Source organism: Apteryx rowi, unplaced genomic scaffold (assembly GCF_003343035.1).
Source record: "Apteryx rowi isolate R43461 unplaced genomic scaffold, aptRow1 scaffold_369, whole genome shotgun sequence".
NCBI lineage: Eukaryota > Metazoa > Chordata > Aves > Apterygiformes > Apterygidae > Apteryx > Apteryx rowi.
In genome coordinates this window covers 327,667-354,256 of record NW_020450185.1, presented here as the reverse complement: position 1 = coordinate 354,256, position 26,590 = coordinate 327,667, and the positions used below count along the sequence as shown (strand labels likewise).

General features: G+C 46.1%; 1 protein-coding gene across 1 annotated transcript; it reads right to left on the bottom strand.

Moving 5' to 3' along the window:
• Nucleotides 1–26,379, bottom strand: OIT3 (oncoprotein induced transcript 3). Its single transcript, XM_026073447.1, has 9 exons — nt 26,250–26,379; nt 22,289–22,663; nt 21,692–21,802; nt 17,634–17,756; nt 14,544–14,666; nt 8,775–8,935; nt 7,701–8,116; nt 3,098–3,197; nt 1–1,411 (listed from the first exon to the last, which is right to left on the bottom strand). Exons 1-9 carry the CDS (start codon nt 26,311–26,313, stop codon nt 1,232–1,234), a joined length of 1,653 nt encoding a protein of 550 aa, XP_025929232.1. The 5' UTR covers nt 26,314–26,379; the 3' UTR covers nt 1–1,231.
• Between the last annotated feature and the right edge of the window lie 211 nt (nt 26,380–26,590).

Below are 26,590 nucleotides of genomic sequence, written 5' to 3'. Positions count from 1 at the left end.
CCTCCAGCCCTGCCTCTCTTACTTTCTCCTTCACTGCTTTCTGTGCCTCCTTCCTTTCACCCACCTTTCCAATCCTGCACCATACAGCACTCCTGCTCCTGAAAGAAGCCCAGAGGAGCCGGAGCTGATAATCCATTACATTTCCTTTGGAAGGAGTTTGGCAGCCCAAAGGGATTCCCAACAGGCATGATTATTCCCGCTGTCACCAATAATTCTCTCTCTAGCCATCYCTCACCTAGCAGGAGATTGCGAACGCATGCAGTCACTTTAACAATGCTGCCATGTCTCTTGTCACCAGGCTCGCCGGGGACAGCACTATCCAGAGAGCCACCACATCAAATATTTATAGCAATCGCTTGTAACATGCATTGCTCTGATCCCTTTGTCAGTGCCACAGCCTCTCTTCCAGCATTACAACTCTCAACCACAGATTTGGTAATAGCACACTTGAGGGGTGTTTTTAGGTTTTTAATTATCTTTTTTTTTTTTTTTTACAACAAAGGCGCTATAACACTTACAAAAGGCACCAGGTTGCTGGGGGGAAAGAGAGAAAAAATGATACACTAAATACAAAAGAAAACACTGTTATACTGCATGCAACTATCAGGAGAAAATAAAAAAATTAAGTTTTATTAAATACTTTTTACTATTTAAAAATAACATTCAAACGTGCCTGCGACAGTTCTAAGCTTTAGCTGCATATAATGACAGCTGCTTTACAGTTCCAAGGAACATGCATATTATGAGATATATATTTTTATATATATTTTTATTAATGGTCATCCAAAAGCTCACCACACAAAAACTTCAGCATCATTCACAGACTTGCACAGCAAACATGTTTGGCTACGATACTATTTGTATTGTCTGCTGAAAGAAAGGCTTGAACAACATTTGTTTAGTCAAGGACGAACAGTCCTGTGGAGCCTGTGGGTGGATGCATGGAAAAAAAAGTCAGGTAACACTTCAGGCCTGCGAAGCAACAGGGTCCTTTCAACCGACAGAAATGCAGGTAAAACTGAACTATTCTGCAGTCCGGGTTGCGCTCAGAGGGGTGTCTCGTGCATCTAAGATACTTCACAAATAAGCACCAGGCTGTTGGGGAAACAAGTCCAGAGGAAGTTCAAGTGGGGGCTTCACCAAATACCTCTTATTTCTCAAAGGCCCATGAAAGAAGGAATCGATACAGACGGTTGGTCTCAGGCGGAGATGCTGTGCCAGCAAGCAGGGGTTAATCGTCAAAGTCAATTCTGATGGGACCACCTGTCAGGACATGGTTTGCCACGTGACCGGATTCCTCTTCCTCCTCCGTCTCGGCTGCCCTGCGCATTCGTCTCCGGCAGCCCTGGGCGCAGCGGGAGCTCTCGTCCAGCGCCCCGCACACGAGGATGCGGCAGTGCAGGAACACTTCCTGGTGGCGGCAAGACAGCAGGCGAAGTCAGTGCACAGCAGGCTGCGGGAACCCGACTGGCAGCGCTGCCAGCTCTCACAGAGCGTGGGATGCATGTGATTCCCATAGAACAGCCATTTCTGTCCAGGTCAATAATGTCCTTATCCACCATGACCATCCACAGCCAAATTGGCTGCTCCATCTGTTTTCTTAGAGGCCCTGGTGAGGGCATGTTTTGCAGAGTCCCCAGCAGAGAACTCGGAGCATGCTGTCTGCCTCTTAGCCAGGGACTAAGACAGAACATGAAAGCATGAAATGAATCTTCAGAAGAAGGTATGAAAATGTCAGGAGTGAGCTTGGAAGAGCTCGTATGGACTGGAAGTGTGGTAGCAAGCAGGCCAAGAAGACACGAAGCCTCACAAGGAGATGGATTGATGGAAATGTGCAAGAGTTTGACAGGCGCTGAGAAAACACATAAAGATAGAAGACTGAGGGGCAAAGGAGAAAACACAGGCTGATGAGGAGCCAAGACTGGTAGCTGAAGGGAGGAGAGTGCAAAGGGCATGGAGACAGCTGCCTTTTCTGTCTGCACAGAACGGCAGATAGTGACAGGATTGCTGCTCCCTGCCCTCTAAATGACAAGAAGAGTAAGCAAGATCCCTGCAAGCAGCGATTAGGGATTTGTGAAAGTGTAGTCAACAGTGAGGTTTGAAGCAAAATGCATTGCACAGGCCCTGGAGGATGCGGGGTGGAGGCAGCAGTGGCAATCAGACGGCCAGTGAAATCCGTGAATTTAAAAAGACTTCACCCTTTTTAACCCTACTGAGGCTCTGCAGGGGCTGGAGAGGCAGCTTTTTGCCTTTTGAGGCAGGCAGTACTGGCTGAGCGTAACAACGGTGACTGAAAGACCTGATTTCCTCCAGCACAGAAGAAAAAAGCTATTTGCATTAGGAAAACAGCATTATTCTTCAGCTGTCCTCCCACTACGGAGCTTCTGCCCCAAACTGCCATCAGACTGTCTGGTTTCACATTGAATTAATCAGTATGGTAGCCTCATACCTGGAAACCTGCAGGGCATTAATGCTCAAAGAGTCAGAGAAGATACATGGCTGAAGAGATCCAAAGCTATAGACAGCCTTGTTTTGAAGACAGGACGCTGCACAATGTACCTAAATCCCTGGGTTTCTGTTTGGTCACTGGAAACACACACACTTTTCTCTCCCAGCGTATGAGGCTCCCCAAAGCCTCACAGGAAACAGCAACGATTTCAGCTTGCCAGCACACAGCTTTGAGTGTACTTGTATCRGCTGCTGTTTTGCATGGCAGGAAGAGGCGGTTAGCCAGTGCTTCAGGCCTACAAAAGGGTGGTAGGGTGACGAGAGGCTAGATGGGGTTGAAAGGCTACGACAGGGCTTCTGCCCCTGTACTGGGCTACACAATACTGCGCAGCAGCCTGGGTCAGTCTACAGCAGACACAACTGGCCTTCATGTTCTATTTATTTGGTTTTATCCCCCTCTTCTGAAGTACCTGTGTCCAGCTCCCGAAAGAAACAGCTGCTGGAATAGGCAGAGCACTGCGTGTCTTGGGCCAGCCCTTCCTCCCCTCGGTACTCTAATAACACTACAGACATACAGCCAACTCTGTGTTGAGGCTCCTCAGAGAGCTCAGGGCTGATGCAAGGTCCGGGAGGTGCTTTTTGAGCTTACCTTGTTGTCTTTGCCCACAAACTTGAACACAGGAACCTGGAAGTGCTTGGCAAGATGGTCCTTTGACGTGTACTGTTTCACTGAATCATCAGAAACGCAGCTGAGGAAAGCAAAGGGATAGGCTTTAATGGGTTTCCCAGAAATGGAAAAAAAAGACAGAAAAAACATCTCGGCCTATTTAACTAGAAAAAGAAAAGAAGAGCTTGGCCCTCTCAGGCTAAGCTACTATCCATGTTACTTCCTCTTTGGTCACAGGAGAAAATTCGGGAATGATGGGGAAAAAACAACAGTGAAGATGATAGCATCTCCAGACAAAGAACAGCTCAGCAGCAGCGCTGGCAGGACACGGGCCAGTCCCTTCGGCAGAGGGGCTGCCAGAGAACTGCAGGCAAATTTATCCTCATTTCACCTTCCTGTGCAACAGTCCGCAGTGATCAACAGAACTGTTAAGCATCTATAATATATTAGGTAGTCTGTGTATACCACACACATAAATGATGCTTAAAATGAAGAAGCCTTTGCCCATGTTACTAAAATATTACAGATTATGGAAAAAATAAAAACCTAGATCTACTTGGCTTTATATCATTTATAGTTTTCTTTACTTCTCAATGGACTTGGTTGGACGGCTCAAATTCACTACAGCTAAAATTCATAATTTCAGTTTCTCTGTCACTAGCAATATACAGGTATGCGCATGGTCATAGAACTGAAAGAAAATAAACTACCTCTCTATAAAGTTACATTTCATGTCTAGTCTGTTTATAAACTACTACAGACTATTTCGAGTCTGCCAGTGAAACACCAAGACAAAAAGTTATGGTGACTTGATAATTACCGTTGCGTACTGCAGTGCCTTGGGCGTTTTGAGAGGCACAGACGCTGTTGTTACTTTGCATTGCAATGCACCATGTCCTTTCCAGCAAGTTAATTCCAGAAACATGGACTTTGCAAGTTAAAAAAAAAAAAAAAAGGTGATGGAAGAGATGAGATGTGAGTGTGACAGCTCAAAGCCTACTCTAGAAGCAACCTTTAGCTTCCAGCCTTACACCAGAAATAAGTAACATATTGTCAGAAACGCTGACATTTTTGACATGTCGTGACACATTCCTTYATCAAACAGCGACAAGAACAGCAGCAAACTCCCCATCTATATGTAGCTCTGCTTACACTAGAATGTGTACTAATAAATCTCTGTGCTGTTTGGCTACCTTGGCTCTTTGGGCTGCAATCCCTCCCAGAATCGCCCCTCTGCCACGCACGGCAGAGCACTGAATGTCCACGGGAGCGTGCAGCACTGGCCTCATCCCAGCATTATTTACACCATCATTTATTTCAGTAGCTTTTCTCAGCCGGTGGAGGTCATGGTCTGAAGGGATATCCCTGTTTGCAATGCTTGTCTAGTTAACTTGCCTGGGAGGMAAATATAAAAAGTCGTCCAAGGGGAGCCAATAAATTAACACCRTTCAGCTAGAAGAAGTGACATAGTTTCCTTCCCCTCGAGGTCAAACACTAGATGCCACTAAGTTGTTTCATATAAAATGGCTTATAAAAGCATCATTCCTCAAGGCACCTCATTGCAAAGAGTATCAGTCAAAGCCTTCCCGTAAGTGACTGGCCAAGCCTTGGGGTTGTAAAGTCAACTCAGAGGCATTTCCCTGCTTGAGAGTGTATAAATTGCAGAGATTCTTGGATAGCGGCTCAAACCAACTCCTACATCCCAGGGAATATCCTCCACACTGGTGGCCAGAAACCTCCTGGTTTGGGGCTAGGGAAAGGGAAAATGGAAAAACAACAAGGAGGAACCACAGAGCCCCTACCATGCCCCTAAGCATGTGTTTTAGGGAGCGTTGCCACAAATGCATTGTGGCAAGACCAGAAGAGCTCAGAAACCTTCAAGTCATGGGGACAAGTCCCTTGGCATCGTACATGGGGCCATACCAAGTCCCATCCTCCCAGAAAAGCCCCAAACGCTGCTTTCCGCCTTGGAGAGGTGAGAAGGAGCAGGGGAGCACAGGTACAGAAGGAAAAGGGGTGACCCTGCTCTGGAGAAGGGGAAAACAACCCTCTCCTGTGCACAGCGTGTTGAGGGCAAGGGAGTGGAGAGCAGTCGTGCCACGGTAGCTCTGCTCTGGCCATTTCCTGGGGATGGGTGCAGGGTGGAAGGAGAGCCCGGCAAGCCCAATAGCTACTCCGACCTGCAAACGTGGCGTAACGAGAGGGAGCCTTGCTAACCAAGCGCAGTGGAACCACCTTAACCTCCTTACGCTCCGGTGAACGGCAGCTCCCGGCCATATCAGATTACAATGGCTTGCCCAAAGTGACATGACCTTGCTCCAAATGCCCCAGAGAGCTGCAGTGTTTATTGTCCATGCAGCCRGTCAATGCTTTTTATTTATTTTCGTTTGGAGAAAGCGGAAGGACAGAGCAGAAGTGGGAAAGCCCGCTCTGGGGTGGGCTGGCCAGGCTAGCAGCAGCAGTGGGGGGTATCATGGAGCCCAGGGGGAAGGATCTGGGCAAATCCACATTGCCAGCTCAGGGACAGGGCCTCAGGCAGCAGTGATTTCTTACCTATGGAGCCCTTCTCATCAGCAAGGGCAGAGGGCTCCCACCTCTTGCCAGCTGGAGATGCCAGGGAATAAGCAGAAGAAAGTAAGAGAGGGAATTTCCCCTCTCCTCCRTCTAAAGTACATCCCCTCAATAAAGGTATTTATACAGAATTTCACTCTGGAAGTCTCGGCTGCAGTTAACTCCCACAGACCTAATGCTAAATAATCAACCCGATTAGAAAACTCATCGTTATTGCCTGAGGCTTTTGGGGCTGGGCTGATGGAAGGAAAATGGGTTATTACAAAACTGTTTGGAGCAGGGGGAAATCAGCAGTGGATTCAGCTAATTTTATTTTTTAATTGCTGCAAGCCTAGCAAGAGACAAAGAGCACCAGTTAGCCCAACAGCACATCATTAGCCTTTGCTCTAAGTGAGCGGTCCRATTTAAATACAGCCTACTGCAGGGGGCTGGCATGTCCGGGGGAYGCGGGGGCCTGAAAAACTGTGCCAGAGCAGAGCTCTGGATCAGCTCCAGCCAGCCTGTTCCAGCCCACTTCTCCTTTCAGTGAAGTTTTAATGCCCTCTGCAGGATAACAAGACCAAAGGGGCCGTTCATGCCTCCCCCGCCAGGAGAAAAATGCGTTTACAAGGAAGTTTCAAGCTCGTTTCTGCACAAATCCCCAAACTGCTGCTGTGGTGGATTGGTGAGGTCACATTTTCAGCTCTCTCTTTATTCAGCTCAGGTTTTGACCACTGTTTTGAATGCCCCTCATTTTCACTCGTCATGGGAAACGAGTGAGTGTTTGGAGGCCTGAGAGGGTTCAAAGGGACAGCCAGGGAGCCACTAAATCAAATGTTTCATTACCAGTCTGTTCATAAACTGCAGAAACGTCAAACAGAGAAGAACTGCAGCCCAGGATGGAGGGAGGACAAGCTACCGCTGAAATCTTTGTCAGAGGGAAATTAAAACAGTATCTTTGTGTACCGCACCCAGCAGAATCCTTTTGCTACGGGACTATCTCATAGGATTTGTCATCAGCAGCTGTACTGGTGGATGATTTAGCGTGGCAGCTGAAGAAATATGTTTTTCCTTATTAAATGGTTAGGCAGACAGAACACAGCACTTACATGAACAGAATCCCTTTACTGGTGGGCTGTGACACTTGGATGTGTCTTAGATATTAGTCTGGCAGGACTTTCTTCCCTAAGGAATAGCAGACATTTCCCAACCATGACATTTGCATAATGTTTTCTGGTTCAACTGCGAGACACTGCTGGATGCAAACACTCCAGAGCAACACTGCAGCAGTGCAATGGCACTGTCATGCTGGTACCCAAACACATCTCTGAACATAGCRGTCACCTTAGGGGCCAGCAGAGCCCAGAGCAACGCTCCCCAGAACCTCTCACACAAAACCCGTCCCAAGGAGGCCTGAGAGATCCATACAGATACATTCTGAGCCTTTTACTAGCTTGTCCAGGAAAGATCATTAACCCCAAACAGCCTAGAAACTCACCACCAAATTAAGGGACCCCAAGCCTTCTACACTGACAAGCATCAGAGAGAGAGTAAAGAAAGGGGAGCTCCAACCAGGACCAGCCATGGAGTCTTCTGGCTTATGCTATAGAAAGGCCGCTACGGGAAAATTAAGAAACTTGCTCCAGCTGCTGCTGCAGCCATGTGGCAGCAGCACACTGCCACTGGGGTGTTCGGCTGATTGGCTCGGCCCTGTGCCAGCTGGCAAACAGGTTATCGGCAAGGATAACCTCAACAGCAGCCAACTCAATTACGCACAAGGCTAGTTAGAGACAGATGTCCCTAAAGGCTGCGCTTGGAGTAACCTCTTTCACTGCCTCCCACTGTTTCTCCCAATCACTTCTGATGGGATAAGTGCTTGAGCTCAACAACCCTGGCTGCTGGCGATTGCTAGGGACATAACAGGCAGATTGCTGTGGAGAAGCAATAGTATTTCCTTCATCACATAGCTAACACGACTCAGCCCCTCTGCCACTTCCCATCTAATAGCCAGCAAAGGAGGGAAGAGTCAACTCACCCATCTTGAATCAGGTAGTACTTCAAGATCTCATCAATTTTTGAGGTGGGAGTGGCAAAGCAGCTCTCAACCAGTGTCTCTAGTCCACTGACGTGTACCAACGGCTCGATCCCAAAATACAGAGAGTCCCGAAGCTTGAGGGTGGGAAGGGTGTCCCTGTAAGGCTCGTCAAATTCTTTGTCTTTGAAGATCTCAAGAGTGAAGGGGAAGATGCCTTGGTTGCGGCTCATGATTTCCAAGGGGGAGTTCTTGAGGTTGGGCACATAGCCTTCAGAGATGGTGTACCGGCACGGGAACTCACAGGTCACCGGGATCAGCAGCTTGCTGGTGCGGACAATAATGTCCCCATTACTTCCTGGAGTCTGCTTTGGCAAGCCAGTCACCAGATTGGTGGCAATAATTTTATCATTTATTACCTGCAACAAAGAAAGGGATTTAAGGGAAAAGGGAGATCACCCTTGGAGAGAAATACCTCTCCAAGTTCTCACAAGCACCAGCAGCTGAGTTTACTTTGCTCAGGAAAGTCTGACATAAACTAGCCCCTGCAAGACGCAGCTTGTGAAGCTATACACCGCAACTAGAGTAATGTTCATCTTTACCTACGACCCAAGGGCCTTTGTCAGTTTGCTAACAACTGTGATTCACTGTATTCATGCATGAAGCAGAGGAACTGGCTTCCAGTTGCTACCCACCTTCTGAGAGGAGCTCTCTGGTTCCTGACCAGTTGCCAGTGCAGCCTTTGAAGCATAATCTGGAGACCAGATACAGCCTCAAGAGGATGGTGAAGAACGGCACAACTTGCACTTTCAGCACCAGGGTGATGGTGAAGCCCCCTCCTGTGAAGCTCTAGGTGGGCAGTGTCCACGCTTACAGACCCACACTACTGGAGAGGAGATGGAACAAGCTCTCCCACCTCAGAATGCCCCCTCAGGTCTAGTCTGAGGCCAGCTGCATGGCAGCATGGGAAACCGCTCTGATGGTACAGCTAAATCAACTTTATTCCCCAGTTAGGCTATCAACCAGTCCCCAAACCTGAGAGATCCCAAGAGCCGGGACAGCAGTGGGTATACATACGTCTACAACAGTGCCACAGGACTTCAAGGAGAAGTGGATGTTGACATGAGTGCCGTTGGATACTCCTTTGCAGGAAGTGTTAATGAGGGAAAGGTCCAGGCCTCCAACCAGGTCCTTTGGGATGCTCACTTCAATAGAGCTAGACTTGCACAGCACTGGAACTACAAGAAAAGTCCCCAGAACAATAGTAAGCACTACAAATCTATCAGGGAGCTGGGAAAGGGCTCTACTTATTGTTTTTGAGGAAAAAAAAAAGGATGCTGCATTTATTATTTGTTTATCTTACATTCCCATTCATGCAGCACAAACCTCCTGATCCACTACTACCCCAAATTCTCCTGGTGCAGTCACGCCAAAAAAGACGACGACGATGACTGTTACGCTTGTAGCAGAAGCTTAGCTATGCAGTATTTTGAGCTATACTTTACACTCAGCAAAGGTCTGATTGATATTGCTAGCACTGCTATGTCCTGGAAAGAGTCTTTTCCAGATACGGATATCAAATTGACAACAACCCAGGCAAAGCCATTCTTTAAGACCCTTTATCAGGTTTTACATCAAATCCAGAACATGCCAAAACAAGGCAGAATAATTCCATATAGCTATCCGTCCAAAACAGAAGCAGCCTGAAAGGCCATAATAATTATTTTTATATGCAATAAACCCATCTCTGACATAAGCAATCTCAATTAGCTCATTCCACCTCTTTCCAATCTACTTTCAATTTTCATAAAACAGATTTCCGAGAGCTTTTTTTAAAAAAATTTTGATTCTGTTACATAAAAAAGTAGGACAAAAAGTAGCGATTGAACAAAATGAAATTGGAAAGAAGATGGAATAATTTTCAATAAAAAAGTAAATGCAATATATATTCTTTGTGCCTATGCATGTCTATTCCATTAGATTTAGGGCAAGTGTTCTTTTGCTTATAGTCTGGTCCCTACTCAGCCAGAAAAACAACCCCCCCCCCCGAATTACCTTTCAGCATAGCTTAAAATCACATGACAAAACTTTTTTGCAAATATACTAGTTCACCAAACTTTTTCCTAAAACTCCCAACACTTGGCATTCCATATGATCTGCCTTCCCCTAATTCCAATCAAGTTAATTATACAATCTGGGATTCTGGACCCTGGACACAAGGAACACTGCTAAAATACACCTTCTCCCTCCCCTTAGAAAAAAATTCTTGCGTCCCAGTGAAGGTATTTATAATGGCTACCATGTACCTGCAGGGAACCGTTTTTATTAAAGAGCCATCACTTTCAACGTGTTATGCTAAACAGTGCGTGGTGTGCCCAAAGCAATATGCTCTCCTAATGACATTGCTYGGTTAGAACGGAAAATTAAAGAAGTACCTTCACTTTTACTCCATTAGCAACAGAAGGCAAGCAGGAATAACTGAGCAAAGCTCAAAAGGGGGCAAAGGGACATTGCAAACACGACCTAACGCAGATGGAAAGAAGAATATCCTTTGGAGAACTGACTGGCTGAACTCTAGCTTCACTGTCCTAGTAAATCACTAGTGAATGAAAATTATAACGCTTTTATAAAGGTGTAGTTCTGAGCAAGACTGTTTGGATCCCAGCTGCAGTTCTCCAAAGTTCAGGACCAATTTGGTCCAGGTCATCTCTATATCTAAATGTCCTTGACTGGCACACAGGGGATGAGAAGGGAGACACCCATGCCATTTAACTTCTGCTCTGGCATTTCAGGAGACTTCTCTGTGCACTTCACCATGTGGACAAAGAAACAAGTGAAGAAAACCACATATAGCAACTGCTGCAAGTGGATCCGCTTTGGATACAAGTTCGCCCATCCTTCTTTGGGAAAACACTTTGGGAAACACCAGGGCCGGCAACTCCTTATATTAATCATCTCAGAATAACATAATGTAATTCAAACCACATCAGACACTTGGACACACAAGAGTAATCAGTATTGAGAGCAGCATTTCAGTTTCACCAATTTAACAACTGCACTGCAAGGCAGAGAGACTGCTTGCATCGGCATGATTCAGCTCTGAGCAGGTCTGATTCCCCCCAAAAGATGATGCTGGCAACGGCAGTGCAGGGGGAACTGAAAAGGAGCTGGCAAGGTAGCCCTGACTATATGCAGACATGTTATTCAAGGGCAGGAGATGAGCTTTGAATTGCCAGGACCGAGATGCCCAGAAGAAACGACTCCTCCTGGGTGCCAAGGAATCCTCTTTTCTTCACAAATTATTGCATCTATTCAGATAGCTCCACTCTCCTGGTTTGCTGACAGGTGAATCTCTCGCATCCTTGCCCTGGCTCACCCCTATCTGGGAGGCCCCCCTTAGCCTCACCCATTTTTCGCCAGTCAAGCATTTCCGTTCATAGTTTTTTACCCTGGTACACAGCAGAGCATCTGAGAGTGCTGGCAGAGCCGCCTCTTTTTAAACTCTCCTTTGCACTGATGCCTCAAGTACCTTCCTCCTTGCTAGGAAGCTTCTGCAGTGAGTCCACTGCTTATTTTGCTGCCTGCTGTTGTTGGCACCTTGTTCTTTGTCGAGCCGGTGGTTCCTTCCTTGGCCTTTCAAAGTGCAGCTGCTCAGAGCAGGGGCTATCTTTTTGTGCAGACTACTCTGTACAACAGGCTCTCTGGTGCTGGGAAGCCCTGAACCACTACTACAAACACAAATTAATTACATCATCCTAACCTGCTTAGCAGCACAAAAGGGTTGAACATGAGATAACAGAGAAAAACATTTCAGCATCACACTTCAGAAGGAGGTGAGGTACTAGGAAAGAGAAGGGAAATGGTTTGCAAAATTTCAAGTGCTTCTTTGGCTAGTATCCTTGAGTGAAAATTGCAGCCAAGCCATTGATTTCTGTGGAAGAAGATTGATATTTGCCCTGAACATACAGGCAGTGCAGGGGAGGGTTGATAGGATACAGATCCAATTGCTTCAGGCAACTGGGTCTGCCCTGCACTGTTAATTGTATCACTATAAACTTGATTAGATGCCATAAAAAATTGTACTGGTACAGTTCCAAGTATATTTTGTCATATATATCTGCTCAAGATTGCAGACCACTGGGTAGGGCCATAAATTCATGAAATGTAAAAGAACAAGCAATCTTGCTTTACGAGAGGCTGTATTGCAAGCGCCCTCGGCAGCCGGCACTGCTGCCACTCATTAGCAGCCTCGCAAGGAGGAGGAGCGTGGGCTGGGAAACGCGTGGCCTCCTAACACTGCTGGGGCTGCCTCCGGGAGACAGGACCGAAGAACACTGCTCTTGTCTGGCCTCACACTTTCAATCAATAAGAATAATCATGGCTCTTGAAATCCCCATCACCTCCTCCCCACCTGGCTCTGCCAGAGCTGTGAGGACTACTGAATCACAAGTGTGCAGGGCTCACCCCAGGGTCCATGTAAAAGAACCTTCCCGAAAACAGATGGGCAGAAAAGTGAATCGATGTGTAGAAAAGGAAGTCCAGACCACATGGTCACACCCTAAAAAGTACAAAATGACAACATAGAGGTCATCCAGACAGCGCAAGGCAACCCAGACCTGCCGCAAGGCAGCCACAAGCCTTGTTTTGCCTGCAGGGTGGTGTGAGCAGGACCTCTGCACACGCAGCACCTTCTTGTAGTCTCTTGGCATCTCTGTTTCTGTGACATGAAAACTCCCAAGCACTTAGTTACTTAACTGGGGGAAGGAGGGGGGGGAGAAGGAGCTGCCACTGTCCCCTTCCCCTCCCAAGGAAGTGAGACTGGGATGTGGTACTCCAGAAGTGCAATTAAATTGCCCCAACTGCAAGACATCTACTTTCCTGGGATCCCTTTCTTCATTCACCATGCACCTTCCTACCAAAGAGACCTACAGCCAAACAGCCTCCTTCCTGCATGCTCACCAGCATCCCTTGCACTGAAGGACCACGTCTGCACTGTAGATTAACAGTTATATGCACAAGGCATAGAACAGAGACTGCCAAACTGCTTTCGCTCCTGTATTACTGGTCTTTCTTGTAATTCTCACATTAATTTTACATTCTTTCACCATTGTATGGCCTGCTTTTCTGGAGAAAAATAAAAGTTTAAAAAGCAGAAATTGCATCAAATAGAACCATTCTGACTTCCTCTCCAGGGGATATCTGTCCTGGTGGGCCACCATGAGGTCTGGATCTGTATCTCTAACTGATGTTTGGCCATCTGTAGCACATCAGACCACAGGAGATTCAGGCCTGAGTCCACCCTTGCTGGAATTATCTACAGTCCAAGTGAATCAGCTTGTGAAAGGCTCCTTTTCCTGCATTTAGATCATCCCTGCCTATGGCCCAAGTCCAGCCCATTAGCAAACTCCCATGAAAATGTCTGAAAGCAACAACACTGGTTCTTCCTGGGCCCACCAAGATGGAGCACAAGCAGAGAGCTAGGAGCTTGGTCTGTCCCCATCAGGGCAGCACTGTTTCTTCTCCAGCTATGTGCTGAGCCTGACGGGCCGAAGAAGTGGTGAGGCCTCCCCCACGCTCTTCTCCCTGCACTCACTGCTACAGAGCTAGACTGACTTCTGGGAACCTGGAGATGCATTTGCAAGAAAATCCTGCTCAGCTTTTGCAACCCAAGAAAGGGAAAATGTTTATCCCATGCATGTGTCACAGGTGCAAGCAAGTTGGCATGAAGGACTCCYTGTGCACAAAGATGGAGTAAACCTCACATGGAAGGTTATCCAAGGATAATGTTGCCCTTGCCTCTACCCAGCATAAGCAACTGTCGATTTTCAGACACTATCTTGGGCACTTTTCCAAGGGACAGCAGAAACACTCAATATCAGAACCAGTCCCCTGCTTTTGAGACGTGGAAATGCTTACTGAMATAACTAGACAGATATTTAACCTGGGCAAAACAATGCCTTTCTCTGTAACACCATTCTTGGAAGTGACCAAACCCTTTTAACTGAAATTAAAAAGACCAAGTTTGAGGCATGGAAAATTTCAGCTCTAATAGCAAAAAGTTGGCAAAGGCATACACAGCTGAAGCAACGCAACAGAATGGGAGATGTTAAGCAATCTTAATTGTAAGTGATCACTGCCAAAACCGCCTGTGATGCAAGATGCACTCAGCAGGGTCCTGTGTCTCTGCTCTCCTGCCTGGTAAAAAAGAGCAATGTCTGCAGGCATTCAATTTGGGATGATCTGTCATCCTCAACAAAGCTCCATTAATTAAACCGGAAAGGAGAAACTAAGACAACACAACAAAAACAAGAAGAAAAATTCAGGGAATGGGTTAGAAACAATACCACCTCTGACATAAACCCTCAATGAGTGAAGGCCCTTCAAAACTTCATCTTCATCCAGCATTTTTTTGAAAGCAACTAGAATGTCCTATTTCAGAATGGAGGTAGACGGCAAGCCCTTCCTTCCACAAGAAGGAACATTTTCTTTCACATACATATTGTTCCTTTTTCACAGAGCTCTGCCAGGCCCCACTCTTCCCGCACACCATTGCTTTAGGTACCACTGATAGATGTGTTTATATCTGTCAAAGCACTAATCAGTCAGACCTTCTTGCTAGAAACCTGATACACAACACACACACACACTGAGGGCTGTGGACTGCCTCCTCTGAAGGGAACTGGAGGAAGCTTCTTAGCAGAGGAGCTGGACTCAGCTCTGACCTCCTCCTATCAATGAAAAACATTCTTTCTAACATACTTTCCACGTCCAGGGGACAGAAGCTGTCAGGGAGATTCTTTGCTGTATTGGCACAGTTGAACCTGGGTTTCTGATCCGTTGACCCACCTTGGCAAGTGTGATTATCTTCTGACAGAACCAGTCCCCTCGGACATTCACACTGGTATGTGTCTTCCACTTCAACACAGGTATGGCTGCAGCCTCCGTTGTTATTGTGACAACCTTCAATTTCTGCAAAAGAAAGGAAAATCAGCCCATCCTGCTCTTTAGGCAACTCGCTGACAGTTATGCGGGCCCCAGCATATACTCCCAGCTGACTAACAAGCAGTATGACCAGCACAAAGCTTGAAGGTGACAGCAGGGTGAGAGCTTGCTTCCAGAAATTGCTGTGGAAGCCTAATTTTATTGTCCAATTTCCTGTGTTTGCCATTTCATCATGAAGTTAACAAGGAATTTGGAGAAAAAGCTTACCAAATTAAATCGCATGCTATAAATCACATAAACAAGGAGGCTGAATAGGCAACCTTCAGCTTTGCCCTTTCCAGCTTCTGAGACATTCTCTTAATATATGTTGTTTCTTACAAAAAAAAAAAAAAAAAAAAAAAAAGAGGGGGGGAGAGAGGGAAAAGAAAATAAAAAAAATGGCCCTCACAATAAAAAAAAAAAAAAAAAAAAAAAAAAAAAAAAAAAAAAAAAAAAAAGCTGGGGGGGGAACCTCCTAGAACTTCTACCACATGAAACCATATTTGCTCCTTAGTCATCACCAGAATTAAAGCCCTGAGATTTGCAGCGCGGGTGTCTACTACCGGGGAGGACAGATTTGGTGGTAGCAGGTAGTCAGCTCCTGTTCCCAGGAGGGAACACCAGGGAGAAGTCGACACCCTCTTTGCCTGGGGGGTTCCCAGCTGCGATAGAGGGGGGCACACTGGATTCCTGCATCCCCTTTGTAGGCTGAGGCTGTGACTGTGCTTGTAGAAGTTTTTTTTAGCAGGAATTTTGCTTGTTTAGCATGAGTTTTAGGCTTCAAGGCTGGGTACACTGGGGTGCATTATCACAGGGACAGAAGGATATAATTCACCTCCTAATTTTCTCCCGTTCTAAAGCGCAGAGAAGAGAGGGCAGCCCAGCTAATTTGAGAGCTTCTCATGTTTTTCTTAAATCCTCCCTGTTTGAGTAAGGCAATTCTTTGAGAATCTGAGTTTTTCTGTAAAATGTATTTCTAGCCATTACACAGCTGCAGGAAAGAGTTTGAAAATGTCATCCAAGTGTATTCTCAAGATTTGAAAACCAAAGGCAAATAAGTCTGTTAACAGTTGCTGTTGGCTTTCTATTATAAAGAACATAAGAAAGAAAATATCATGATTTCTTTTTCAATGATCTTCATTGCTTGATTTTTTTAACCATTTGGGATGAATACTGCTAGATGTTCTCAGCAGCACAGTTGTAAATATAACATATACAAATCATAAAGACAAAATATTTCTCCCTAAGCCTGACACCAGGAATAACTGTGTGGTTTTGGATGAAACGTAAAGAAAACAATGGAAATCCCTTACTCAGTCCTACACCTGGCATGGAAAACAGCAGCCTGAACATTCCACATGAGTCAAATTAACAGGTAAAGCATTATAAGGGAAGTTTTGGAGATAATTTTAACCCTACTTAGCCCCATCAACTCCAAATATAATTGCTAATCATCATCATCATCGTGTAATCAAGCAAAATCTCTTGCATTCGCTCCCTTTAGCAACAGCTGTGAGGTGGCTCACAAGTAAATCACATACTCTAATGGCTCACAAAGCCGAGGGCACATCTTTAGAAATAAAATCTACTAACAAGTTTGTAAAAAATCCCAAATAGCAGTATTAAACTCAGGAAAAGCACCATCCCTTTTACTAGAGAGGAAATCAAATGATATATCAAAGGATCTAAAGCCCAACTTCAGAAAACAAATGCATTTCCAAGCACAGGCTATTCCAGCCCTGTCAGAAGTGTGCAGTGCTCAGGAATAAAAATTGCCACATAGCGCAGTTGGTTTATGTGACAACACACCAGCTCATGCTGGACGTGGAAGAAACAAAGCCCACAGGCCACTTACAGCCCCACCACGGCTGTCAGCCCCAGGGGAACAACTAGATAAGGGGCACTCCGCACAGCAGCTTTCCCCAGGCCAGCGACATTGTCAGGACTGGTGTTTTATCAACAATCCCACAATTTCTGCACCACAGACATCTGCCACGCAGCAACTATTGTACAGTTGCGTGCAGGCTGCAGATGTGTCCAGTTCTGGCAATCAGGTGGCTGGAAAGTCCAGGTTCATCATACTCCTGCTTGAGGCCCCAGAATAGCTGTCAACGCACTCCATAGCAGCTTCGCCTTTCAAGAGCCATGGTGCTCTTCATAGCTGACCTCAGAGGACATTAGGCATAAGTCAATTTTTGCTGTTTATTCCTATTTCTTCCTGAAGGTATTGGTACATCTTAAGTGACAACAGCTCAAAACCACATTAGGGGCTTAATTTCTGTCTGAGTCCCTGCCAAAGCACCAGTCCAAACTTAATAGGGATTTCCAACATGGCTGTGCCACCACTGGGGTTTGACCACCTGGAAGTAACTGCAGCAGTTCACACAGTACAGCCCACAGCTAACCATTAACAGAAAGCAAAGTCAAAATGCAACCCTCATCCTAACTCTAACTTCAGCTCCCAGACTAGCTCTCTCTTCCCTCAAACTCTATTCTGGGAGGCGATGAGATCCTCACGCCCTAGTCTAGACATTACCCCAAACCTAATGCTAGCTGACAAAAAACAGCAACGCTAAATCTGACCCAGGCAGTCAGCACAGTACAACTATCATACAAATCTACAGAGCTGAACCCTGGCATCTCCAGCAGTAACAGGCTCTGTCTGGACAACCAACCTTCCAAGTCCACTGCTGCCTCTCCCCCTCACGGAGATAAATAAAAGTGAAGGCTAAGAGTCATGAAAAAGGCAGGGAGAACAACAAGGAGACTCTGTTCTGCTTGATTAGAAGAATGTTTCAGTAATAACATCATTGGCAAGCACAAAAGTGATGTGAGTGACTTTTCACCTCAGCTGCCAGGCGCCAAGAGAGAACTAGTACTGCAAGAGAAGGGATTTACATTGTTTCCAGCAGACTGTGGTATCTCACATCTTTGCTCCTTCTCCTTCTAACTCACCTTCGCAGGTTTTCCCATCGCTTCCCAGTGTGCGCCCAATCCCACACTCACAGCGGTAGGAGTTCTTCAGGTTAACGCATAATTCGCTACAGCCTCCATTCCCCTGCTCACATTCGTTCTCATCTGCAAAAAACACACTGTCATTAATGTGCTCCTGGTAAACACATGGCTGGAAAAAAGGGGCTGCTATCTGGGAGCGCTGGCCAGGCCATGGGCTAGCTTTCCTGGCCTCATGACCTGGATCAGGGTAAGAGAGATTAGTAATCCCACTAAATGCTGAAGGCCACGATTTACTGACCCTAGTAGACTGTCCTGCCATGCTGTGCCTACCTGAGCAGGCCTGAGGGAAACAACAGCATGCAGACAGCAGCCATTTCAGAGAGCAGATGGACACGGTCCCACCGGGAAACTTCCAAACTGGTTCCGTGTGCCAAGGGAGTTCATGTTTCAATTTACCTTCTCATCTTAAACTCCTCCCCGCTCCACTCACAAAGACATTAAAAGAGTTAACATGATTTCACTGCACGATAAAAATAGGTGAGTACCAGAATCAGTCAAAAATAAACCTTATCTATTTATATATTACACCTGCTACTGCTACACGTGACCAAATATTCTACAGCAATTTTAAATGATTCAACCCTTATTTTGAAAAGAAACAAGAATGAAAAACAGCTATAAACATATAAACAAAGCTGAAATCAAACCAAAACATTTTAACAAATCCCATGAAACTTTCCCAGAAAAGTCATGTCGTGAGAAATTTCATCATTTTGGCTTCTTGCCTCAGCTGCGATTGCTCCCTGCCCCAGACAGCTCAGGTGATCCTGAAGAACAGAAATTGTGAACTCACTGCAGTGAGACATGATCTGAGGCACTGGTATTACACAGACCACCACAACCGCTAGCTGCTCAGACACACTGTACCGAAGCTGAGATGAAAAGCTCAGTTCTGAGTTTCTCCCTCCTGTGACTCAGCTTCTCACTGCACCACAACAGCCCTCCTGACCTGCTCTGCTCCTCTGTAGTCCTCCACAGAGCTGCAGCACCTACCTCTCCCACTCAGAAGAAAGAGAAATGCCTGAGCTGGCATCCTGTGCTGCCTGGAACGGACTCTGAATCAAGGTCTGGAATAACCCTGAAACAGGCCTAAACTGAGTCCTTATAACCCAAAGCAATTTACCCATGAGCAGAACTTGTGTCACATCTCTGTGTTGGCTACATTGAATTCTAGATTAGAGCCCTCCAGGGTGCTGACGGTATTTATTGAGAGAGAAAGAAAAAGACAGAAGACGCTTTTGAATCTCTTAGTAAAGCTCTGAACATTCTTCCTAATTTTCTCTATTTTAAAGGTTGAAGTTCCCCTATGCTTTTTTTTTTTTTTTAAAGGTACTTTGTTCTCTGAGATTCTCATTCTTCAATCTGATTTAATCTCTGTCTGCGGGCAAAATGTGAATCAAATAGGAGAGAGGAAGGGAAAGTCATTGTGATTGCTGTACCACAAAACTGATGATTTTTCTTAGGCAGGACAGAATGTTGAGGTTATCAATCAAGGTTCTCATGGGGTTTCACCAAAACAGCTTTGAAGTTACTAGCTGACAGAAGCTTAAAAGCAAGGAAAAAGAAAAATACCATTTTAAGATACATGGTCAGAGATGAGCTCTTTCAGGTAAAGTGGTCCCACATGTACACAGTACCAGCAGCTTGCAGCTAGTGGTGTGTTCTCTTTCTACAAGTAACACGAATTGGATATTCTTAGCCAAAGAAATTGCTGGTAGCCTGCCTTGGGAGGCACAAAGCACGTCCAGGAGAGACAGGCACACTTCACTTTTCACATATCCCATCTGACAGGCTCCACACTTTCCCTTCTAAAAATAAAACTGCTTGAAAGCAGAGGGTGAAGAGGGTGCCTACAGGCAGAGAGATGCTGTTAGAAGGTCCTAGAGGGCTTAGCTTGGTCAAAAGCTGTACCCAGCAATTCACCTTGTGGGTCCTCCAAGCTCTGCAACACCCAGTAGGTTCTGTCCCAAGTGACTTCAGTCCCGTCCCTCCTCTTCCACAGTAGCAACTACCAGCACTTCTGGGTCACAGGCTGGTTTTTGTGAGACTAGGTTGGGAACGAACTGATTTTAACCATGACTCAGTCTAGCACGAATCCAGGCCTCCAAGAGGTGAAAGGCAATGCACAGAGCTGGCTGACCCATGACAGGAAGTCTAAGATATAACTCTAACCCCTAAGCGAGTTTGTGAATGAACATATAAATTTGGATCAGCAGTTCTGCTCTGGGATTCAAAGCATATAACGTACCAAAGAAAAGTCAGCCTAGTACAGGGAAGGTACACAGACAGAGCTGCTTAGCATTACTGCAGCATCTTCAGCATCCAGTGGGCTGGAAAAGGAAGAACAGGCATAGGATGTGTTTGGGCTTTTTGGAAGACCACCAGGATTGCTTTCAAAGTAAATGTGATTGTGCCATTACTCATCACAACAGAAACTCATTAGAAAGATGAGTGAGCCATATGACAAGCGAGGCTGCAGGTAGGTAAACCAGTGTGATTACTACTGCTGAGGTGTTGTACCATCTGCTTATCACAGAGAGAAGCAGCAGTGGGGAAATCCCACCCAGCCTTGCCACGGGGGGATGAAGGCTGCTCCAGCACATGTGGACAGGCTCAGGATTCCTGTGTGTCTCACTGCTGCAGGAAATCCTGCCCTGCAAACCCGCCACGGGTTTATTGAGTGTCGGTGCTCATCAAGGGCACTTCTCTGCCTGGAAGTCTTGCAGAGAAGTGGCTGATAGATGCTTTTAATTAGGTGGGAGAGCTAAGTCAGTCACTCAGCTGCAGAGACGTGGAGCAGCTTTGGCAAAACCTTTCTGTAGAAATGGTGTGAGCGAATGTAAATCTGCAGCAGGGCTGGGGTGCTCTCTCCACAGATAGTAACGACTATAGTCCCTGCCCCAATGCCCACAGACATGAGGAGTGTGAAGAAAGAAACCACCCACGCCTGCTTTGCAGTCAGAGTCCGTATGGAAATGACTGATCTGCCATGTAGCCTCCCCGACCAACTCTGCTCTCGACTTCTCCATCAAATCAAGCCTCAAAGACAAAGATGAAAGCCCACTTCCACAGATCACTGGCACCCCTTTCACTCCCAACATTGCCTCTGCTCATCCAGCCGTGTGACTCTGCAGACCCCAGAGAGCCACCCCTCCCCAGCCCCTTGCACTGCCCCACACACTGTCCCCTCCTAAGACCTCACAGCCCAGCTGCCTTCCTCCCAGTACCACACACACAACCACAGCTATCCTCTCCTCAGGGATTCACAGCACCTCACAAATCCCTGAAGCCCACCCTCCCTGCTTTGTTCTCATAGCCCTCCGGTCTCCTCTCCAGCCTTCCACCTACTTCCTTCCTGCTCCGCTTGCCCGTTGTGCTGGTCTCTGCCAGCACAGCTACCAAGCACTCGCCTTGTCACGCTGCCTAAAACCACTCAGGCTGTGCTGGGACCTGCACTCTTTAGGTCTTCTCAAATCCCAAGCCCTGGACAATGTCCTACAAGGACAGTAAGTGTATTAAAGCCTAGTGTGTAGCCCCACACCAGCCAAAGAGACCATTCTTGGAGGAAAGAGTCAAAGAGTGGGTGAGAGGAAGCATCTAATGAGAGACTGCAAGGCAGTATCTGAATACAATGAGACTGCACAGTGCTCTTGCGTAGAAACTCAGCCACTGACAGCAAAGCTGCAGCCCTCAGCGTGGGCTCTTCGTCCAGCCTGCAGCTGGACCATACAGAAAGCAAATTTAGCCTCCGTAACCACATAGCTCCAGGGCCAACAGAATGTGTTCAGTTGTGAAATGTTGCATCTCACCCTGCAGGGAGAGACTGGGGATCATTTACAGAACCAAAGACCTATTCTAGGCAGCAAGGGGGAAAACTCATCTCAGGCATTCTTTTCCTTTTTTTATTTTGCTTTTTAAGATAACAGACTGAGATGGGAGCAATAAACCAAATGGGAAGGAAAGCATCAATAATTGACCTGACTTATTTCCGTCCTTACCAAGACAGGTCTGTCCATCAGGTCCTAGTGTCGTCCCCGGGGAACATGCGCAGTCATTGGTGTCCAGGCAGGAGTCCTGGCAATCCACCACGTCGCAGATGTCATAGAAATCTAGGGCATGACAAGAATGTTGTCAACACAAGCCACTGAGCATGCACGGAAAATACTGTACTGGTACCGTCAGCTTTATGTCCTGCGTCCAGTCCATCAGTCACAGGCCTGGCTCACATTAGGAAAGCTAAACTGCTGAAGCTGATCAGAAACAATCTGGCTTAATTACTGCAAGGCACAGATGCAAATTTTGTCTTTGGTAGCATGCCAAGACAAACCAGAGGGCCCTCAGCAAGCGTTAAAATCATTATGGCCAGGTCAGCTAGGCAAGATTCACAGTAGCTGAACAAAGACTACAATTCACTTAAGTGAAACTGTCTAATCAGTCTCACGTAGACAGGCCACCATCTGCACTGCATCATCTGACACATTCCTGGGTGAGAAAGCAAGAAGCTGGTCACTGTCTCAGGAATACAGGCACTCACTACCCCTCCTGCACCACAAGGAAGAAAGGGTTTCAGAAAAGAGATATCAGCTGTTACTTACGCCCACAGTACGCGTGGAAACAAACGCTGGGCTTGGTTAAGTGATAGACGTAGTACCCGCCTGGACATGCCTTGACGTCAATGGTGGTATTCCAAAGGCAGCAGTTGCCGTTGAAGCTGGCACAGGCTTGGCGCGGGACGATGCCATCCAACTCTCGCGGATGGCTGCCATTCAACCAAATGGGAGCATGGGTCCCGCAGTGGTTCTCAGGGATACAAAAGGTAGGCATGGCATCGCCAGCCATGCCGGTGAAGCGATACCACTCCCCATCGATTTGATTGTCACAGGTGGGCTGGCCGTGRGAAGCATTTATTTGATGATCTGTGTTCCTCCAGGGCTCATTTAGGCTGATGTAGGCAGAGCAGGGGTCCAGAGCTGAGACATGCAGTACGGGACAAGAGAGAACATCTGGTAAATATCAAACCAAGGTGCTGACTGATACTTGCAAGAAATGCAAAAAACGCAAAATAATTTCTTTTTCCATTCCTGACTTAACAGAATCCTTGTGATAGATAGAGATCCCTGGGGAGAAAGAGCAATACCAGCTAACTAATTGCCTCATGGAAAATTCTGAAAGCTTGGCTTAAATGTCTTGGAAGAAATAGCAAACTTACAACATTATGCAAGTCTGACTGGCTCTTTAGCTGCTGTAGAGTGTGACAGGAGAATACATATAAGCAAACCTGAGTTCCAGGGGTGATTTTGCCACAGGAAATATGTACTGGGGGCACTAGATCAAGCCTGGGACAACCACCCTTTTGGTCAGGTGCTAAGTGAGCATCTGCAAACCTGTCCTGAAGTCACTGATAACTCTCCCACGTGCCTGGAGAAGAGGAGCAGGCTCCAGACAGTTCTGCAGCCTCTCTAAAAATCCATCCAGAGCTCATTTCAGCTCTCACAGCTGCTATAACCACAAGCCAGAGATCGCCTTGCAAAGCACTAGTTAAAACACAACCTGCAAGATGTGCAACAGGAATGTTACATTCAAGTTGTACAAAAGGAAAATATTGTTTCAGTTATGGTCATTATGGCCTTATATAATTGCAAGCCACTGTAAGCATCATTATTAGCTCCTCTTCGCTTCAAGACACAATTTCAAACAGCTAAGCATAAGAACTGCTATCTCAGGCCAGAACAAAGTCCATCTATAGCCCAGCAGCCTGACCCAGCCAAGAGTGGATGCTTAGAGAGGTGATGTACGAGAAAGAGACTCCGCTCCATTTACCTGGCACCTGGTTCTCTGTTGTCACTCCTATAGCCATGTACATCTGTAACAAGTGAGGTTAAAGGGCTATCACCCTGATCTGTGAGGCAACCTCTCCACTTAAAGATCCACTTAGATATATCTCAGTCTTCCTTGCAGACTCCCCCTCTATGAATCACATCATCTACTGTGGTTTGTATGACGATGTTCTTAGCCTCCCTGCATGTGAAACAGCTTCCCCATATCTCTGAGTTTCCTACTTTAATTATTATTTTAAAATCCAGAGAGCATGAAGCTCTGCATCAGGACCTTCTGGGGGGCAAAATGCTCAACTGTTTATGCAGTCATGTTCCCTGCAAGTCCACAGACCCTCATCTCCATATGAGAGGCAGAGCAGATGTTTGTGAGTGAATGTGTAGGCAAGATATAAGCAAATGGACCATGTGGTACCTTCATGCAGCACTCAAGCAGTGTGTCCCTTTTCAGAAGCCTTTCTGAACCTTCTGCAAACAATTAAAATAGAAGAACACCATAGGGAGAAAAAATGAAGAATGAAAGCATTCATTACATTTTCAGCCTTGTCAGAATTAACCCCGATTTGGCAGCTTCCTCACTAAAAGTCAAGAGGTTACATTTTCATGTACATTTAATACCTGATTAAGCACCACTTACCCATGACCAGCTATTCCCTATTAAGCAAAATGAATGCTAGTATTGCCTTGAGCAAGGAAAATTGATTACCATTTGCTAGAACTAGGCTAATAAAACCAATCATTCTAATGAAATGTATCTCAACAGGCTGGAGACTGGTACACTGTACTTTCTGTACTATATTTCTCTTTAAGTTCTAGAATTACTCTGTTCGCTGTGTTTAAACAACGAGGTGATGCAATCTGGGGAAAAAATAGACATTGTATTGTCTCTAATAAAATATTCCGGATGCAGACAAACCGTGGTTCAGTATTTTGATTTGCTTCACCAACTTTAAAGCGGGAACTAAATGCTTTTGGGARCGGATTTCGAGGCAGCCTTATTTAGGTCCTTCTGCAAATACCTGCTTCACTGACACGCTATCTTGTACCTTCTCACAAACATACCATCTCTCTTGACAAACATCCTTACACCATCCTTGGCCATAGCTACATTTCGTTTGACCTTGAGTCCAGCATAAAACACAGCTGCAGGAGCCATGAGTGCTGCAGAGCGGCAAGGTGACAAGAGAAAGCAGGTCTGGGTTACGAAGGAAATCTCTAGCACCATAATTCATGAGATGTGCTGAGAAGCAGATTTACTCCCACCAGAGGCAGTCGTTGGTTGTACTGAACAGCAGAGGGACCTGTAGCAGCACTCTCTGATGAGGCTCTCAATTCTCTGTGCACTATTTTACCTGCCTTTTCTTGCCTCCCCTTACCACAGACAGCAGCAGTGCTGTTAAATCCCATCCTCCAGAAGGTTACTTGACCTCTCAGGCAGGAAGAGACCAGCGATTTGCACACAGCTGCAGAGAGCTTCCTCTGGGCTTCCCTCAGTTTAACTCGCTTGGTTTCCACAGTGTGATTTGGTTTGGCTTTAGGGTGAGTCACTAAGATGAAAAGCTTTCAGCGTTAAATGCCAAACAAGGCAAAGTGAGGAATGCCCTGTCAGCTTCCCAGCTGGGCAGCACCAAAAATACACACACTCTCACTAGCTTTCATACAATGTAATTAACTTTTACAAAGTATCCTTTTGCAGATAGAATCTGCAAACACTCATCCAGGGAGATTTTATTGTTTCCTAAACAGACAGAAGATAATTTAAAGGCAAAATTTACTGAGATGAAGATGCAGTGCCTCAGAAAGAGCTAAAATAAGGCATTTCAGGGGAATGGGGTAGCACATCCTCCCTTCCTTCGTGTCTCTGGAGAATTTCAGAGAGGAGCAAAGGGGAGGCAGACAAGCAGAAAAAGCAAGCACTGCAGACCTTGGCGGCCATCCTCAGACTGCCAGGGCTGCCGCAAGCCAACCTCCCTGCAGACACCACGCATTCCTAGTAACACAGTTTATGGGAAAAAAAAAAATTTTTTTTTTTTTGAAAAAACTGCAAGAAAACAGGACCAATCTTTTGTCTCTCTACCCAAACAATGAAAGCATGGGAATTTTGCACAAGATGTACAACAGTCTCCAGATCTCTCAGTTTTTCATTTTTCTTGGCTCAATTTTCTTCCTCCCCAACACTTTATGTTTGGCCTGGGTAATTCAGCACGACAAGAGCATTAGTTATCACGTAGAGCTATTCAATTTGTAATCTTGATGATATCATTAATTCTCTGGCTGACATTTTAACATATACATTGGATAACAGATCAGACTAATAAGCATTCATAAGTCCGCCATTCTGCAGAAAGGTTAATTCTGTATGTATTGTGTAACCGGAGGTCTCTGCTCTGACAAAAATAAGTAACAAAATGAGCAACACTGCATTATGGCCCTAAATTCAGGTAAAATTTGCCAGGCGAGTGGGTGAAAAAATGGCGTGCAGTCTCCACTGCTAGGGGAGAGGAAAATTCCCCAGTGCTTTAAAGACCTTGGCAGCAGGGATTCTCATAATACGGGCTCTGCAACAGAAGCGTCCTTCCAAATGGAAAGAATTTTGCACCATCTTCAGTAAAAAGGATGTTTATCTTGTATGCCAGCTTTTCACCTAAGAATATCAAGGCTCAGCATGTACCTTAAAGGCAGTAAACAGAAATAAGCTTGAAGGCAATGCCTCTTTACTCACCCATCGAAGACACTGGCTGCAACTGGACAACGAAGCTGATAGAGAAAAATAAGTACTGGAACATCCCACTCAGCCAAGGAACAGTTGCCACTTGAGTAACAGACTTGAAAACCCTTGCACACACTGTGGCTCTTGCAGTCTTCCTCTYGGTGGAGCTTCTGACCCCAAGCTTTCTGAACAGCAACTGTGATAGCTCTCCTGGAGGTTTATCAGAGGAAGAAGCTGAAGAAACGTGGGGTACAGGTCCAGCCTTGACCTCCTCAGAGCAGCTCTGCCCCTTACTGACAACAGAGATGTACTTACTGATCGATTTTGTTTTTGGACTCAACCCGCTATTGTTT